This window comes from Trichechus manatus, unplaced genomic scaffold (genome assembly GCF_000243295.1).
Source record: "Trichechus manatus latirostris isolate Lorelei unplaced genomic scaffold, TriManLat1.0 scaffold00010, whole genome shotgun sequence".
Lineage (NCBI taxonomy): Eukaryota > Metazoa > Chordata > Mammalia > Sirenia > Trichechidae > Trichechus > Trichechus manatus.
In genome coordinates, this window is record NW_004443946.1 from 4,332,141 (window position 1) to 4,349,270 (window position 17,130).

General features: G+C 37.8%; 1 protein-coding gene across 1 annotated transcript in view; it reads left to right on the forward strand.

Moving 5' to 3' along the window:
• Positions 1 to 17,130, forward strand: part of GPR137C (G protein-coupled receptor 137C) — a 61,008-nt gene that overhangs the window by 19,524 nt on the left and 24,354 nt on the right. Inside the window, exons 2-3 of the mRNA XM_004370866.2 lie at positions 13,964 to 14,007; positions 16,533 to 16,761. Of these exons, the coding sequence (XP_004370923.1) occupies positions 13,964 to 14,007; positions 16,533 to 16,761 (273 nt within the window). The remainder of the gene's footprint in view (positions 1 to 13,963; positions 14,008 to 16,532; positions 16,762 to 17,130) is intronic.

Below are 17,130 nucleotides of genomic sequence, written 5' to 3' on the forward strand. Positions count from 1 at the left end.
GGAAATTACATTTGCTGGTCTTCTGTTTCATTATTCCACAACTTTCTCCTTCTTTGTTTATTCCTTCCTGTGCTCGTAGGTCCCAAGACCCCCATAGGTTCAGTGATTCACTAGAAATACAGAACTCAGAAAACTGTTATACTCATGATTATGGTTTATTGCAGTGAAAGCATAAAGGCTAAAATCAGGAAAAGTAAAAGATGCATAAGGCAGAGTCCAGGAGAGACCAGGGATAAGCTTCCAGTTGTCCTTACCCAGTGGAGTCTTATGGACAGCATTTATTTTCCCAGCAACAATGTGTGACAACATGCATGAAGTATTACCAACCAGGAAAGCTCAGCTAAATCTTGGTGTCCAGTGTTCTTTTCAGCGGTCGGCCATGTAGACATGGAGCTACCTTAGTTACTCAGTCTCCAGCCTCTCCAGAGGTGAAATTGATACCGTGTGTTGCTCCACTTCCAGTGTTGTTATTGAAGTTTGAAAAATGTTTTAAATCTTGATCCATTATATGTGACTTGGTATGTTTTGTTTTGTTTTTTTCTCCTTTCTGGAACATATATTTTTCTTTGACCTCAATGTTCTAAAACTTCACAACGGTATATCTGTGGGTCTGTGTTTCTATCCATTTTAGGGTGCATTCAGAAGACCCCTTCAATGTGGCAGAGTGGTTAAGTGCTCACCTGCTAACTGAAATGTCGGCAGTTCGAACCCACCAGCCTTTCTGTGGAAGACTGCTTCTGTAAAGATATACAGCCTTAGAAACCCTCTGAAGCAGTTCTACCCTGTCCTGTAGGGTCACTATGAGTGAGAATTAACAGCAATGGGTTTGGTTTGGGTGATTTTTATCCTTTAGTTTGGGGAAATGCTCTTAAATTGTTTAATTTGTTTTCTCCCTTCCTTTGTTTCTGTTCTTTTTTTCTAGAACTCCTAACATTTGGATGTTGGACCTCCTACATCAGTCATTTTCTTCTATTTTCATCTCTTCTCTCCTATTTTACACCTGTATTTTTGCTCTATTTTGAGGGGATATTTTCTCAACTTTCAGGACTTCACTTAAATATTTCATTTCTACTAGGAAGTGTAATTTCCATCAGATATTTTTAATTCTCCAATTTTTTTATTAAAAGCATCTTATTTTTGTTTCATGAGTACAGTATCTTTTCTTATATCTTTAAGTCTATTAATGATGGTTTTTTGTTTAGTTTTTTCTTTCTGTATAGTTTCCTTTTTTCTATGTTGTTTGATCTCTATCTTTCATTAAAGACTTTTGAAATATATGGTAATCCTTGGCTCTGAGCATGTGGGTGGGGCATGTGTACTTTGAGCTTCGTTGTAGGGTGATCTGGCTGCATTTGTTAGGAAACACCTGTTGCTGGAATGTTTACGTCTTTCTCTTGGGCTAACCAGATTCCTCAAAGGAAAAAAAGTTTTCTAATCTTTTAAATAGTGAAGGTCTGATTTCCATCATTTTAAGAACCTGGTTGGAGAAGAGGGATGGAGCAATGAAGAGTGGAGATCCCTATACGTATGCATCATTAATCTCCCTGTTTTCAGTATGGTGCCAAATTATCAATTGTGCCTGGCAGCTAACTGGCATACTCCAGGCCAGAGGCTTTCTGGTAGCCTCCCCAGATATCTGCCAAGATGAAGAATGGTTATTTGCCCAGGTCATGGGCTAAGGAAAGAGATTTAGGGATTTAAATGCCCTGAAACAGCTTCTATCTACCCCTTGTTTTAGCCACCCCACTTCTCAGTTCCAGTGGTACCTGGTACTCCCGGTTCCTGAACCTTTTGAAAATTCTGAAATGTATATCAGATTGGTCCTCAACCTTTCTCAGTACTGGCTTGAGATTCATCTTTCTTGCATAGTCACACATTATGTTGGGGATCTCCAAGACCACCCTTAGGCTGAATGATTTGCTAGAACTCACAGGACACAGAATTTTTTATACTCATGGTTACAGTTTATTACAGTGAAAGGATACAGAGTAAAATCAGCAAAGGGAAAAAAGGCATGGAGTGAAGTCTGAAGGAAACCAGCCCAAGCTTCCAAGAATCCTCTCCCAGTGGAGTCACACAGGATGTGCTTAAAACATGTGAAATGTTGTCTACTAGGGAAGTTCATTAGAAACTCAGTGCCCAAGTTTTTTACTGGGGGCTAGTCACACAGGCATCTTCCACCTAACATGTACCAAAATCCCAGGCTCTTCAAAGGAAAGCGGGTGTTAATCAAAACCCATATTGTGTATGCAGTTTAGGCCCAATGAATCACCCTTATAATTTAGAGAATGATGGGAATCCTCCAAAAGTTCATTTTCCCAAAACTCCAGCCAAGGGCCCATCTGACAAGCAGACTTTTCTAGGGATAGCAGTCTCAGGCTGCTGTGTTAACTCTTTTCTATGCACACATCGATCTGCTTTCTAGATTCCAACATTTTGTTATTGTATCCTTTTCCATTTTCCTCATTTCCCGGGCTTATGCCTTTTAAGACAATCCCTTTACTATTGTTTTAATGAAGTTTCAGATGGAAACAATATGTGATACAGATGTTCAATATTAACCTAGAATTTCATTTGATTGTAAATCAAACCAGCTCAATTCGATTGTATAAAATCATTTTTTAAGTAACTTGAAAGAAAGCGAACTAAGCAAGGAGAAGAAACTTAAAAAAAAAAAAGGCGTTAGTAGCCTAACAGGGATACAAGAAGATAATGTATCTTAGAGACAAGAATAGGCTGCTGTGTTCCAGTAGTGTCAGAAGCCATCTAATTTCAGAGGGAGATATGAAAATCACCACAAAGCTAATCAGCACACAGCTGATCCCTATGAGGTGGAAGTCAGATGTACCTCCACTCTCCAACCTTTTTACCAATTCTGACACCAGGCATCCTCCCCGTGGCACTCTCGACTTCTCTGCTATATTCAATAATTTATTGCATTAGCCACACAGAACTCACAGACCATACTCACAGTTACGGGGTTTATTAGGGAAGTAACAGGTTACAGTTCAGGATCAGGATCAACTTGGAAGAAACAGAAACAACTCCGGAGATAGGATACAGTTCATCAACCAGGACAGCTTCCAACCAGGACAGCTCTCAGCACCTTCTTGGCCATGCCTGCAGGCAGGCTGCACTTCTTGGCATTGCCCGTAGGCAGGCTTTGCTCTCAGTTTGTCCTCCACTGCCAGGCTTCTCTCTCGGCCTGGCCTCCACCACCGAGCCTTGCTCTCAGCCATGCTAGTCTGCTCTCAGCCTCTGCCCTGCTCAGGCAAGTGTTACAGCTCTTTAGCTCCACAGAAAATTGCCTTGAGGCACCCCATTCTGCCATCAAGCCTCTTGCCCGAAAGCGTTCAGCTGTCTCACTTGATGGGTCGGCAAGCCTAGCTCCACAGACAAGTGCCTGGAAGTATCCCAGTCCACCAGCAAGCCTCTTGCCCGAAGGCATTCAGCTCTCTCACTCAATGGACTGGCAAGCCCACCGCAACCACCTCACTCTGTGGGCTGGGAAGCCTACTGCAGCTGTCTCATACTAGTCTCCTGGTTTGCCACTCATACTGCTACTGCCTTCTTCTGCCATCTTGCACCATCTTGTGCCGTCTTCAGTGTTACAGCTCTCTCTGTCTCCTGGGTCTAGGAGGTTCTCAACACAGGGACCCTAAGTCCAAAGGATGCACTCTGCTCCTGGATCTTCTTGATGGTAGTGAGGTCCCACTCAACTTCTGTGAGATTACTCTTTTATGAGCCTACCCCTGCCTTCAAGACCACGAACTGACCAACCCCCTCAGTAAGCCACAGTCACCTAATTTGTGTAGTAATCTACCAATCCCTACAAGGGTTTTACACACCTTATTTGTATAGTAAACTATCCAATCCCTGTAAGCATTTTATGCATCTTATTTGCATAGTAAACTGTCCAATCTGTTTGGAGGATTATAGCCTTGGCAGAAGTACAAACCCAGAGCCAGAAAGGCCATGGATAAAGAGAAACTTGTTGCACTGCAGCTGCTGTAAAGAAGAAATACCTAGAAGATGAAAAAGAATTCTTAAAGATGAAATATATGATAGGAGTTGAACAAGAACATCTGAGGGAAAGTCTGGCTATTCAATTTATATTGAATGCAGGCAGTAGCAATAGTAAGCTTAGGAATGGCACACTACTATCCATAAGAATTCTAGGCAGTTGAGATTGAAACTGTGTATAACTGTTTCTATGAAAGTGAGCAACATAGTTGAATACATATTCCCATCTATTCATCATGGAGAAACATTCACCACAATTCATTTTCACATCAATTCTAAATTTTACATAGCTATGTTCTCCAGTGTCCCTGGGTGTCTGCTAACTGAAAGGTTGGCATTCCGGCTCAACAGCAACTGTTTTTCTTATGTTCTCCAATAAAAGTTCTATTTCAAATCAATAAAAGTGAGGCAATCAGCTTGACAGAAAGAAAGCTCATAGTAAAGTATCCATTATGTAAGTAATTCATTACCTACCGTCTTCAAAGCAACATGGTTCTACACGCCATACCTACCTACCCATTGCTGACGAGTTGATTCCAACTCATAGCAACCCTATATATGCCATGGGGGAAGATAAATGAAACACAACTTCAGTGTAATCCTTCCTCAAATCTTGGTATTCCTTTATTAATTCAACTTAGATTAGGTAACATTTACAAATAAAGTATTTTTTTGACATACTTTCATTTTTTTCTTTTAATTTGAGGAACTAAATGAGGAGACAAAATATGGAAGTCTGCATTTTAAAATGGAAAAATTATTTCGGATCACTTATTTATGGGTTAAATATAAAATAAAATTGAGTAGTACGCTAGTGATGACAGTATATTAAATCTTCATTAATGCAAAGACTAAATTACCATATTTTTATGCAAATAATGCACACCCTCTACGTTTGTTTGCCAACCACGCTCTCCCCCCACCCCCAGGTATTTTTATAAGTGCTGCTATGCCAATTTTTTCATACATGTTGCTGTAAGAAAAAAATTAGCATAGCACAGTTACGAAAATACTTCACGGGGGAGGAGGAGGGCGCAGTGCCAAGCAAACGTAGAAGGCATGCGTTATTTGCATAAAAATGCAGTAGTATTTTTCTAAATTAACAGCTACTAGTTTATATGTGCAATAAAGGTGGATTATGATGAAAAGCATTTGATATCCATCAACGCATGTAATTCCTCATACTTTTATAGGAAGAATAATATCCTTCTACTAATAGCCGATTTATTCAGTTTTTCTGGTATTAAGAAAGACAGGGAAACATATGACCCATCTGACATTAATTAATATAAACAAGTCATTTAGGTACAGGTTATTTACCATCCTAATCTTCAGAAAAATCTGCACAAAGCACATGTTAATTATGTTTCATGAATTATCCCTACCTTATAAATAATATATAATTGCTTGGCATTTTTTTATATTGCATTTATTTTAATATTCAGAGTCATGTCCTGTTAGCTATATTCTATACAATACTTGGAATTCACTAAGAGCATTGCTTTTAACCTTGTTATAATCTAAATGTGATGTGATCACCTGGCTATATTTATATCATACATTGGAACATATTCTGCAAATCTGGGACTGTAGAGACTTTTAATTCTTTCCTTATCCAGATCTACCCCCTCTTACACCCATTATCCATCCCATTCCATGATTTGTAATCTTATAGATTATCCCCCTGATCTCATTACCATTCTCTTACTCATATGATCCTTTTTAAATGCCTTCTATCAAATGTACCTTTTTTCAGATGACACTTCATGTCTTATAAACCCCCTTCTCAATCTGTGGGAAGAACAAACAGACTGTTTTATGCTTCTGAATATAATTTATCGATGTTATATCATCATCATCTCTCTGAAATCTGTGCCATCTATTAGGTCATCATTGGCTATGATAATAACTTCCACCTTACTGGATGAATCAGCACTTTCTTCCTTCTGCTCTTGTCTCCTGTTATATATGATCTTTTTCAAAGCCCATATTGATAACCTAGCCAATGTCTCTCAATTCAGTGACTTTTCAAAGCTCTACAAACCTCCATAGCATTTGAGCCACCCAGTAACATGGCCACAGCTCTTGGATCAGCTCTTGAAAATTGAGTCATTCTTTATGACCAGTGTTTTTTTTTTACCTGTTTTCCCTTATACATCCTGAATTAATTCTTTTATCTATTTTTCATCCTCATCCTAACTTTTAGTCACTTTACCTCTTCTGCTTCCCCCACCCTTTTAGCCCCCTTCCAGTATCGTTTGCTCTTAGAATCTATGTTCAGTCTAGTATTCTGCATTTCTTAACTTTTTGCTTTGCCATTTTGGTTCACTATGCCACCAGGGTTTCCGTTTTTTCTATTAAATTGATTTAATTTTAAAATCAGGGAACCTTGATGATTATATCTACTGTCAACTGCCTGACTTGAACTGGACCTCCCTGCTTCTCAATATATTCTTTTGTAACCCTTCTATTCATGTCTCCAAATGTTTTCCATATTCCAAAAGCTTAGACCTAACATTCGTTCCCAGGAGATGATCTTGCCTCCTATTTTAATAGAAAAAAAAAAAATCCATCTGCCAAATTCTCTCATCCTTCTTTTCTATATTAAAACATCTTTATCCCTATTATGTCCAAATTTCTATTTTAACAAAAATCTGGTTTATAGATTAATTTTTCTATGCAGACCTCCAAGTTTTTCTTCAACCATCCTTTCTTTCCCCTTGACTCAAATGTAAGTGTCTTCTGTTTCATTGTTAATTTGCTTCTTCTGGAACATTTTTAAATAATGAGTTCTTTCTATCTTTCTCCCTCTCTCCTCCATCTTCCATCTCACTGTTTCTTTCTATTTAGTCCATCTCTGATTAATAGATTGTTAAGACAGACACTGTAAAGGGTTTTAGATTTTACCTTACCAGGAAGCTAACAGCTAACCTGCCACAGTTTTATATACATACACTGACAGGAACTTGCTCTTGACTGTAGAGTAGCTAAAGCAAATGGAAGAAATGATGAAGTAAAAGAGCTAAACAGAAGATTTCAAAGGGCAGTTCGAGAAGACAAAGTAAAGTATTATAATGAAATGTGCAAAGAACCGGGGTTAGAAAACCAAAAGGGAAGAACATGCTTGGCATTTCTCAAGCTGAAACAAATTAAAGCCTTGAGTTGCAATATTGAAGAACTCTATGGGCAAAATATTGAACGACCCAGGAAGCATCAAAAGAAGATGGAAGGAATACACCGAGTCACTGTACCAAAAAGAATTGGTCAATGTTCAACCATTTTAGGAGGTAGCATATGATCAAGAACCTCTGGTACTGAAGAAAGAAGTCCAAGCTGCACTGAAGGTGTTATATATTTAAAAAAAAAAAAAAGATATCTCAATTATCTAGTGTTGCCATAACAGAAACACCACAAGTCGATGGCTTTAACAAAAGGAAATTTATTCTCTCACAGTTTAGGAGGCTGAGAGTTGAAATTTAGGGTGCCAGCTCCAGGGGAAGGCTTTCTCTCTCTCTTGGCTCTGGGAGAAGGTCCTTGTCATCAGTCTTCCCCTGGTTGAAGAGCTTCTTAGCACAGGGACCTTGAGTCCAAAGGATGCAGTCTGCTCCTTCCTGGCTCTGCCTTTTTGGTGGTAAGAGGTCCCTCTCCTCTCTACTCGATTCTCTCTTTTATATCTCAAAAGAGATTGACTCAAAATATAACCTAATCCTGTAGATTGAGTTCTGCCTCAGTAACATAGCTGCCTGTAATCCCATCTCATTAACATCGCAGAGGTTAGGATTTACAACGCAGGATAATTATGTCAGATACAAAATGGTGGACAACCACACAATACTGGGAATCATGGCCTAGCCAAATTGACACACATTTTTGGGGGACACAATTCCATCCATAACACAAGACTCCAGGAATTGACAGAATACCAGTTGAGATGTTTCAGCAAACACATACAGCACTGGAGATGCTCACTCATCTATGCTAAGAAATTTGGAAGACAGCTACCTGTTCAACCTACTGGAAAAGATCCATATTTGTGCCCATTCCAAAGAAAGGTGATCCAACAGAATGCAGAAATTATTGAACAATATCATTAATATCACATACAAGTAAAATTTTGCTGAAGATAATTCAAAAACAGTTGCAGCAGTACATCCACAGGGAACTGCCAGAAATTCAAGCTGGATTCAGAAGAGGATGTGGAACGAGGGATATATCATTGATGATGTCAGATGGATCTTGGCTGAAAGCAGAGAGTACCAGAAAGACACTTGTGTTTTATTGATTATGCAAAGGCATTCAAACTGTATGGATCATAACAAATTATGGATAACATTGGGAAGAATGGAAATTCCGGAACACTTGATTGTGCTCATGCAGAACCTGTGCATGGATCAAGAGGCAGTCATTCAAACAGAACAAGGGGATACTGTGTGGTATAAAATCAGGAAAGACGTGTGACAAGGTTGTATTCTTTCACCATACTTATTCAGTCTGTATGCTGAGCAAATAATCTGAGAAGCTGGACTGTATGAAGAAGAATGTGACATCAGGATTGCAGGAAGACTCATTAACAACCTGCAATATGCAGATGACACAAACTTGCTTGCTGAAAGCAAAGAGGACTTGAAGAAGTTACTGATGAAGATCAAAGACTACAGCCTTCCATATGGATTACACTTCAACATAAAGAAAACAAAAATCCTCACAACTGAACCAATAAACAACATCATGATAAATAGAGAAAAGATTGAAGTTGTAAAGGATTTCATTTTACTTGAATCCACAATCAACACCCATGGAAGCAGCAGTCAAGAAATCAAACAATGTATCACACTGGGCAAATCTGCTGCGAAAGACCCCTTTAAAGTGTTGAAAAGCAAAGATGTCACTTTGGGGTCTAAGGTGTGCCTGACCCAAGCCATGGTGTTTTCAGTCGTCTCATATCATGCGAAAGCTGGACAATGAATAAGGAAGACCAAAAAAGAATTGATGCTTTGGAATTATGGTGTTGGCAAAGAATATTGAATATACCATGGACTGCCAGAAGAACGAACAAATCTGTCTTGGAGGAAGTACAGCCAGATTGCTCATTGGAAGTGAGGATGGCGAGACCTTATCTCACGTACTTTGGACATGTTATCAGGAGGGACCAGTCCCTGGAGAAGGACATCGTGCTTGGTAGAGCGAAAAAGCGGAAGACCTTCAATGAGATGGATTGACACAGTGGCTGCAATGATGGGCTCAAATATAGCAATGATTGTGAGCATGGCCCAGGACCAGGCAGTGTTTCATTCTATAGTACAGGGTTGCTGTGAGTCAGAACCAACTCGATGGCAGCTAGCAACGACAGCAACGACTGACAGAAACACAAGACCCATGAGTCAGATAAAAAGACAATTTACTATTCATGGTAAAAGCAGAAAGCAGAGCAATGCCTTGCATTGGTTCCCAGAGCTCCAATTTCCATAGGACAACACAGTGAGGAGCAGATGTTATGTGCATGGAGTGGTGTGTGTTACAGGAGAGGAACCCTGAAATTAGGAAACTCAGATCTTATATAGCACTGCCAGTGACCTGCCTATCTTCCCTTCCAGTGAGAGAGACCTTATCTTTACACAGGAAAGTAGCAAATCTCCAGGGAGATGAAGAAGACTTTACTCTCCTGGAATGCCACCAGGGAGGGAAATTTTCTCTGTCTTTATTATACTGGTCAGGAAACAAATCTGCCCTCTGACCTTAAGGGAGACACTATCTCTAGTTTCCAAGGATGTTTGCTCAGAAGACCCAGACCATGCAGAAACGTGATATATTTGTAGAGAATTGTCTCCCAGCACAGACTTAATCAGGTTTCTCTTAGCTTCGAATATCTCATGTGTACTCCTTGCTCTGTTTTCTTACTTCCTATCAACTCCTTGCACTTCTGCAGAAATTATTCTCTCCAAAGTACCAATGACATCTAACCATTCAGTGAAATGGTCTTTTCTTAGTCATTCTAGAGTTTTTGCAGAATTTCTTCCTTTTAACTCTAAGCTACTCGACTGTTTTCTGTGACTAGTGTGATTCTTATGTCTTTCTCCCCTGCCCACCTCTCTTGTCCTTCATTCTTGTGCTTTTTCATCCTGTCCCTTAAATGTGAAACATCACAGGTTCACTTCTCTTCTCATTCTACATTTCTTCCCTCAGTGTATTCTACTATGAGTTTTAGCTGTCACCTCTGTAGGTGACTGTAATTTCCTTCTTACATTCCAAAACCCACCACCTGCCTGGTCAACATTTCTGCCTAGATGTAATAAATTTTAAAACTAACAATCAGTTCCTCATCCTGACTGTCATGGATTGAATTGTGTCCCCCAAAAATATCTGTCAACTTGGCTGGATCGTGATTCCCAGTATTGTAAGATTGTGTATCATTTTGTAATCTGATGTGATTTCCTTATGTGTTGTAAACTCTATCACTATTATGTAATAAGATGGATTAGCAGCAGTTATGTTGATGGGGTCTACAAGATTAGATAGTGTCTTAAGCCAATCTCTTTTGAGATATAAATGAGAGAAATGAGCAGAGAGACATGGGAACCTCACACCACCAAGAAAGTAGTGCTGGGAGCAGAGCGCATCCTTTGGACCTGAGGTTCCTGCACTGAGGTTCTCCCAGACCGAGGGAAGACTGATGCATCACAAGGACCTTCCTCCAGAGTAGCCAGAGAGAGAAAGCCTTCCCCTGGAGCCAGCACCCTGAATTTGGACTTGTCACCTACTAGACTGTGAGAGAATAAATTTCTCTTTGTTAAAGCCATCCACTTGTGGCATTTCTCTTATAGCAGCACTAGATGACTAAGACACTGGCCTTTTAATTTTTTTTATCAGTGGGGCCCTTATTCTACCAGTTCTTTAGATTCATCAAAACCCAAAAACATGCTTAACCGGACTCACACAAATTCAAAAATCTTAGCTGGAATTCTTTGTCCTCTCTAATCCATTTTCTACACTGTTACCTAAGTAATCACTCAAACATAAAATCATGTTACAGAGTTTATGGGGGTTAAAGCCTCATTCTTTATCATTTTATACAAAGCTTCCATAATCTGATGGCTGCTTGCCCCTCCAGTTTCATTTCCTGCTGTATTCCCTACACTTCCCCACACCACACCACCATACCAAAATACTTGCTCTGTCCAGAATTCACTGCTCATTTATTCAAACACTTTCTAAAAACCTGCTTAGTGCCAGGCATTATGGTATGCACTAGGGTTAGAAATATGAGTAAGTTATAGTCACCCTTAAGAAAGAAAGAAATATGTAAATAAATGTCATGGAGTGTGATTAGTATCGCAAGGGTACAAAATGATCTTTCTCTCCCTAAGATAGTTAAGGTGACAACATAGAGGATGACACTTGAGTAATGTCTTGAAGGATGAGTTGGAATTTGTTATATGACCACAAAAGCATATTCCAGGTAAAGTACAACAGGCACAAAGGCATGGAGATGTGAAATTGAACCCCTTATCTGAGGACTTTAAATAATTCAAAATGACCAGACTACAAGAGTAAAGGTAGAGATAAAAGGATACAAAGATGGGAAGTGGGCCAGATGATAAAAAGACCTTTTATGTATCAAAGGAGTATGGACTTTTTCCTGGAATAGTATAATCATAAACTGTTTAAAAAGTTGGTCCATCATAATTATAATTATTGAAACAAGAACCATTGATAAATGGTAAAACTCATGAATGAAAGAGGAATAAATGATATGTACATAATCCCTAAATATCTCTCCACATGATATTTGTTAATTACAATGGGGAAAATAGTAACAACAGTGGAGAAATCTGGTAGACACTACCGTAACCAAGTGATCAAAATTAATATCACTGTAATAGGACAAATCAACATCATGAGCCTCACAATATAATGGCCTAAGAAGAACACAGCATCACTTTTGTGATAGCCTACCAAAATGCATAACCTGAATCCAACCATGAGAAAACATCAGATAAACACATATTGACACATGTTCTACAAAATCACTGGTCTGTGCTCTTTAAAAATGTCAGTATCATGAAAGACAGAGAAAAAAATGAAGATCAAAGGAGACTAAATACACATGACATCTGTATGCAATGCATACTCCCAGATTACTTATTTATTCATTTTCCATAAAAGGTATTATTGAGACAATTGGCAAAATCTGAATAAAGTCTTTAGTTAGATACTACTATTTATCAATATTTAATTTTCTGATGTTTGTAATTATACTGTGGTTACATAAAAGACTTTCCATTTTTAAGGAAGTAACACTGAGGTACTTGGGGTAAAGGGTCATCATGTATGCAATTTACTCTCAAATAGTTTTTAAAAGTCATATATAGAGAGGTTGGAATAATGCAAAAGTGGTAGAATGTTAACATTTAGGAAATCTGGGAGAAGAATGTATCAGAATTCATGTTATTATTATTGCAACTTTTCTGTAAATCTGAAATAATGTCAGCATAATACCTAAAAGAAAAGTTATCTTCTAAACATGTAGATAAAGTTAAGAATGGAGACAAAAGGACCAATTAAAAGGCTGTTGTAATAATCCACTGTGGTGGTGGGAATAAAGAAAAGGAATGCGTCTGAGAATGATGTAAGTGGTAGAATTTAGAGACTAATAGGATAATATCTTAGACGATTCCATCACATCCAGCTTCTGGAAGATGGTGGAATTATTAACCAAAATACAGTAGATAAGAATAGATGCACAGCCTTCTATGTCTGCCTGAGCATTCACCTTCCTGACCCCCCTTATCTTTCATAACTTGGCTCAGATGTGACCTCCTTTGAGAAGTCTTCCCTGACTCTGTACAGTCTTCCCACTTCCTGGACTGAATTAGTCATTCTGCCTTCCTGGATTTTGTGATAGTATCTTTTGCATTTATATCACAATGTATCAAAATAGATGGTTTATTTCTCCCATACCCTGACCTCCTTGAAGGCAGAAACAGTGGTCGTGTTTATGAATTCATGGCACCTTTCATAGTGTGTGGCATATAGTAGGTGCTCAGCAAATGTTTGAATGAAACCAGTGAGTTACCAAGTACCTGTAGTATTTTTCATCATAATGTTTTGGGCTTTCCTCTTTCTTTCTAGGCCCCCATACTCTGTTTCAATAGTCTTGTGACCAGTATTCCTGCTTCTAATCTGTTGTTCCTATGCAGTAGCCTGTACAGTGATGCCAGAAATGATATTTCATATTATGGAGTGGCTATGTAAGAACTGCCAATATCTTCCCACTATCTAAAGAATAAAGTCCAAATTCAACAGTAAGGACTTGAGACCTTGAATCTTCCACAGACTGTGCTCTCAGAATATAACATGTTTATTTCAGATCCCGCTTACCTACTTGCCTAACTTTATTCAACAAGTATTTGAGCACTTACCTTATGCAAGGCTTTATGAAGGAAGTTTATTAAATATGATATATGCTCATTATCTGTGTGTTCGTTTTTTGATACCTTGTTTCCTTTTCCTACTTCGTTGTATCATAAGGGAAAATAATCTTTGGGAAACCCTCATCCATATTCATATTTGAGTAAATGAGTTCCATTTTAGGACAAAACATGAGTAATATAGTGCAGTTTAGTATATGTTGCAAGTTGCCCAGCACAACATCTGGCTCATAGTAAAACTGCAATAAATGTCTAAATTGAATTATATAATACTATTTAAATTTTTAAAGGTAGACATTTAAGTTTAGATTATAACAAAGGAATTTATTTTTTAAGCCTTTGGAAACCTGTCTGTTTTTTTCTTTATGTAGTTCAACTGTTAACATTGGAACTTTACTTGCTATTATTATTTATAGTTGTTTAATGCCCATTTTGAAACACAAAGTCAAGATAAATTTAAGAATACTATATTATACATGTTTTCAAAGCTTTCTTTTGTATTCTCTTTATAGGTTATATGTAAAGTTAGATGTGCCACTGAACTTGACAAACACAAGTAAGTTTCGTAAGTAGCGAGACGTATATTTTTTCACAGTAGACACCTAAAGGTAGAGGGGAGTGATAGGTGAGAGTTTCTTAGCAATTTTATAGAAAATCATGTAGATTAGTTCAAAGGAAGTGAATTGAGTAACCCGCAGTTCAGATCTCCCCCTCAACCATGCCTCTGCCTAAAACTGCTTGTTGTTGTTACTGTTATTTTTCTACTCTGCTTCTCCCCTCCATCAGATGTGGCTTCCTAGGGTCCACAAATACTAAGTTAGATTATGCTGTTTGGGGTGAGAATGTATAGCGTAGTCCCATAAAATAAGTAATTTTTCAGTATTGATTAACCTGAAAAACGGGAATGCTGAGCTGGGGAGTCGGAGACTTGGTTTTCAGACCCAACTCTCCTATTGACTTACTTGCTGACTCTACAACTCATTTACCCTCTCTAGGCTTTGGTTTTCTAAAAAAAAATAAAAACACCAAACCCATTGCCGTCTAGTCGATTCCAACTCATAGTGACCCTATAGGACAGAGTAGAACTGTCTCATAGGGTTTCCAAGGAGCAACCGGTGAATTTGAACTGCCGGCCTTTTGATTAGCATCTAAGCTCTTAACCACTGTGCTACCAATTCCCAGGATTTTTAGATAATTTCAAGGTCCTTTTTTTACTTCAAACCATATAATTATTGTTTTCATTATTCAGCCTGAAAGAATATTAAGATCTAAACTTTTCAAGCTAAAATCTTTATACTTTGCATGTATATTTAACAAGGTTTGTTTGTTACAGATTAGGTATTATCTTCAGTTTACCTTGTATAAACTATTTCTAAAGGCAGAAAAGTCTTTATGATTCCCAAATAGAAGATATTACAATGTCAAATAAATTTCTAGATTGTATGTATTCAATTTGGTTATGAAAATACTTGAACTGAGATTACTTCCATGCAGATAGCTATTACCGCTACTTGATAAAGATAGCCACACCTTACCTAAAGAGTTTTTATGAAGTGGTCTAATTTTCCTTTGGTCTCTAGGTGGTACAAATGGTTAAGCACTTAACTACTTAACTACTAGCCAAAAGGTTAGAAGTTCAAACCTACCCAGAGGCACCTCGGAAGACAGGCTTGGAGATCTGCTTCCGAAAGTTCACAGCCTTGAAAACCCTATGGAGCAGTTCTCTGCACACATGGGGTCACCATGAGTCAGAAGCAACTCAACGGCAACTAACAACAACAACAGTTTTCCTCAGGGGAAGTAGCTAAGCATTTCGTTTTCAGAGTTATTTTGTATGCATAATAAATATACAACTTTATAAGAAAATGAGGAGTTTGAAACTCTGCATATACTGTCCCTATATTCTTTAGTCAAGTTTGAAAGAAATGTTTACTATAGATAATCAAAAGTTCATAAAACTGAACATAATTTAAACCATATTTCCCTTAACTTTTGATATTAATGGTCCATTTAAATTTAGATACAGTTAATTAATTTTCAAGGCAAATTATAAAAGCCTGGTAATTCTTAGGATGGAAAGGTCAATGAAAATATGCTTAATATCCAAGACACAACAATTGGTCTCTATTCGCCTGCAGCAACAGAGGGAGGAGAGTCAGGAATAGGAAGAGGAAATGGAATGTGTGACTAATTGCCTCCATGGACAACTGCCTCCTTTGCCATGAGACCAGATGAACTGGGTGGTGCCCGGCTACCATTACTGAACATTTTGAGCAAAGATTCTATAGAAGAATCCTGATCAAAAGAGGAAAAATGCAGAAGAGAATTTCAAATTCTCTTTGACACCAGACTTTCTGGAGCCATGGAGGCTGGATGAACTCCTTAAACTATTGCTCTGAGATAATCTTTAAACCTTAAACCAAAAATATCCCCTGAAGTCTTCTTAAAACCAAGCAATAGTTTACCTTAACTAGTAAAAAATGTCTGTCTTGACTATTATGCTCTTTTAAGATCTATCTATTTAGGATCAAATTGACAAAAGCAACTCAAAAGATTAGATAGGAACCTTAGAGGGCAGTAAGTGTATGTTAGTGGAGGAGGAACAACTCAGAAGAGGAGAATGAGAATGATTGCACAACTGGAAGAATGTAATCAGTGTTACTAAATTGTACATGTAGAAACTGTTAAATTGGTGTATGTTTTGCTGTGTGCGTGTGTTAACAACAACAACAAAATTTAAAAAATTTTAAATATGTTTAATAGTTATGAAAATGAAAGATTCAGGATCACTTCAGATAGTGTTAAGATAGTCCTATGTTATTCTTCATAGTAGAAACAACTGAATTGAAGTCCATATGAGATTATTTCTAAATTAATACTATTTTTAAATAGTTTGTAAACTTATTTCATAAAAGCAAAGATAGTCTGAGTAACTCTAAGTCATTATTAGATTTGTATTTAATAAAATTATGAACATTTTAGACTGAATTATTACATCTGAAATAACAAACTAATTCAGAATTAAAATTAATTTCTCATTAGTTTCACGAACATCTAACAAACCTGTATTTTTTCTTTCAGAATTCTACTGCATTTGGGCTTTATATTGGCAAGCCTCCTCTTTTTAGTGGTGAACTTGACTTGTGCAATGCTAGTCCACGGAGATGTCCCAGAAAATCAGTTGAAATGGACTGTGTTTGTTCGAGCACTAATTAACGATAGCCTGTTTATTCTTTGTGCCATCTCTTTAGTTAGTTACATATGCAAAATTACAAAAATGTCATCAGCAAATGTCTACCTCGAATCCAAGGTAAGTATTTTTCAGAAATTTGCACTCTTTCCACCCACAACCTGCATCTCTCTATATTGCTCTGATTTTGTTATTGTCATTGTTCTCCCAATGGATTTAGACTCAAATTTGCTATTTGTTTTTTTCTCCATTTGAGCAACTTGACCAAAAAACAAACCTAATGAGCAACACCATCAGTGTCTACCATGCACCAGGCACTGTTCTAGTTGCTTTTCACATTATCTCACAACAATTCTATGAGGTGGTCTTATTCCAATCTTAAAAAAAAAAAAAAAAAAAGGAATTACATCAGACAGAGGCACTGTGGCCTCTAAGACCTTATATAACCTGATGCCTGGCTGTTTTTCTGACCTTACCTCCTATCTCTTC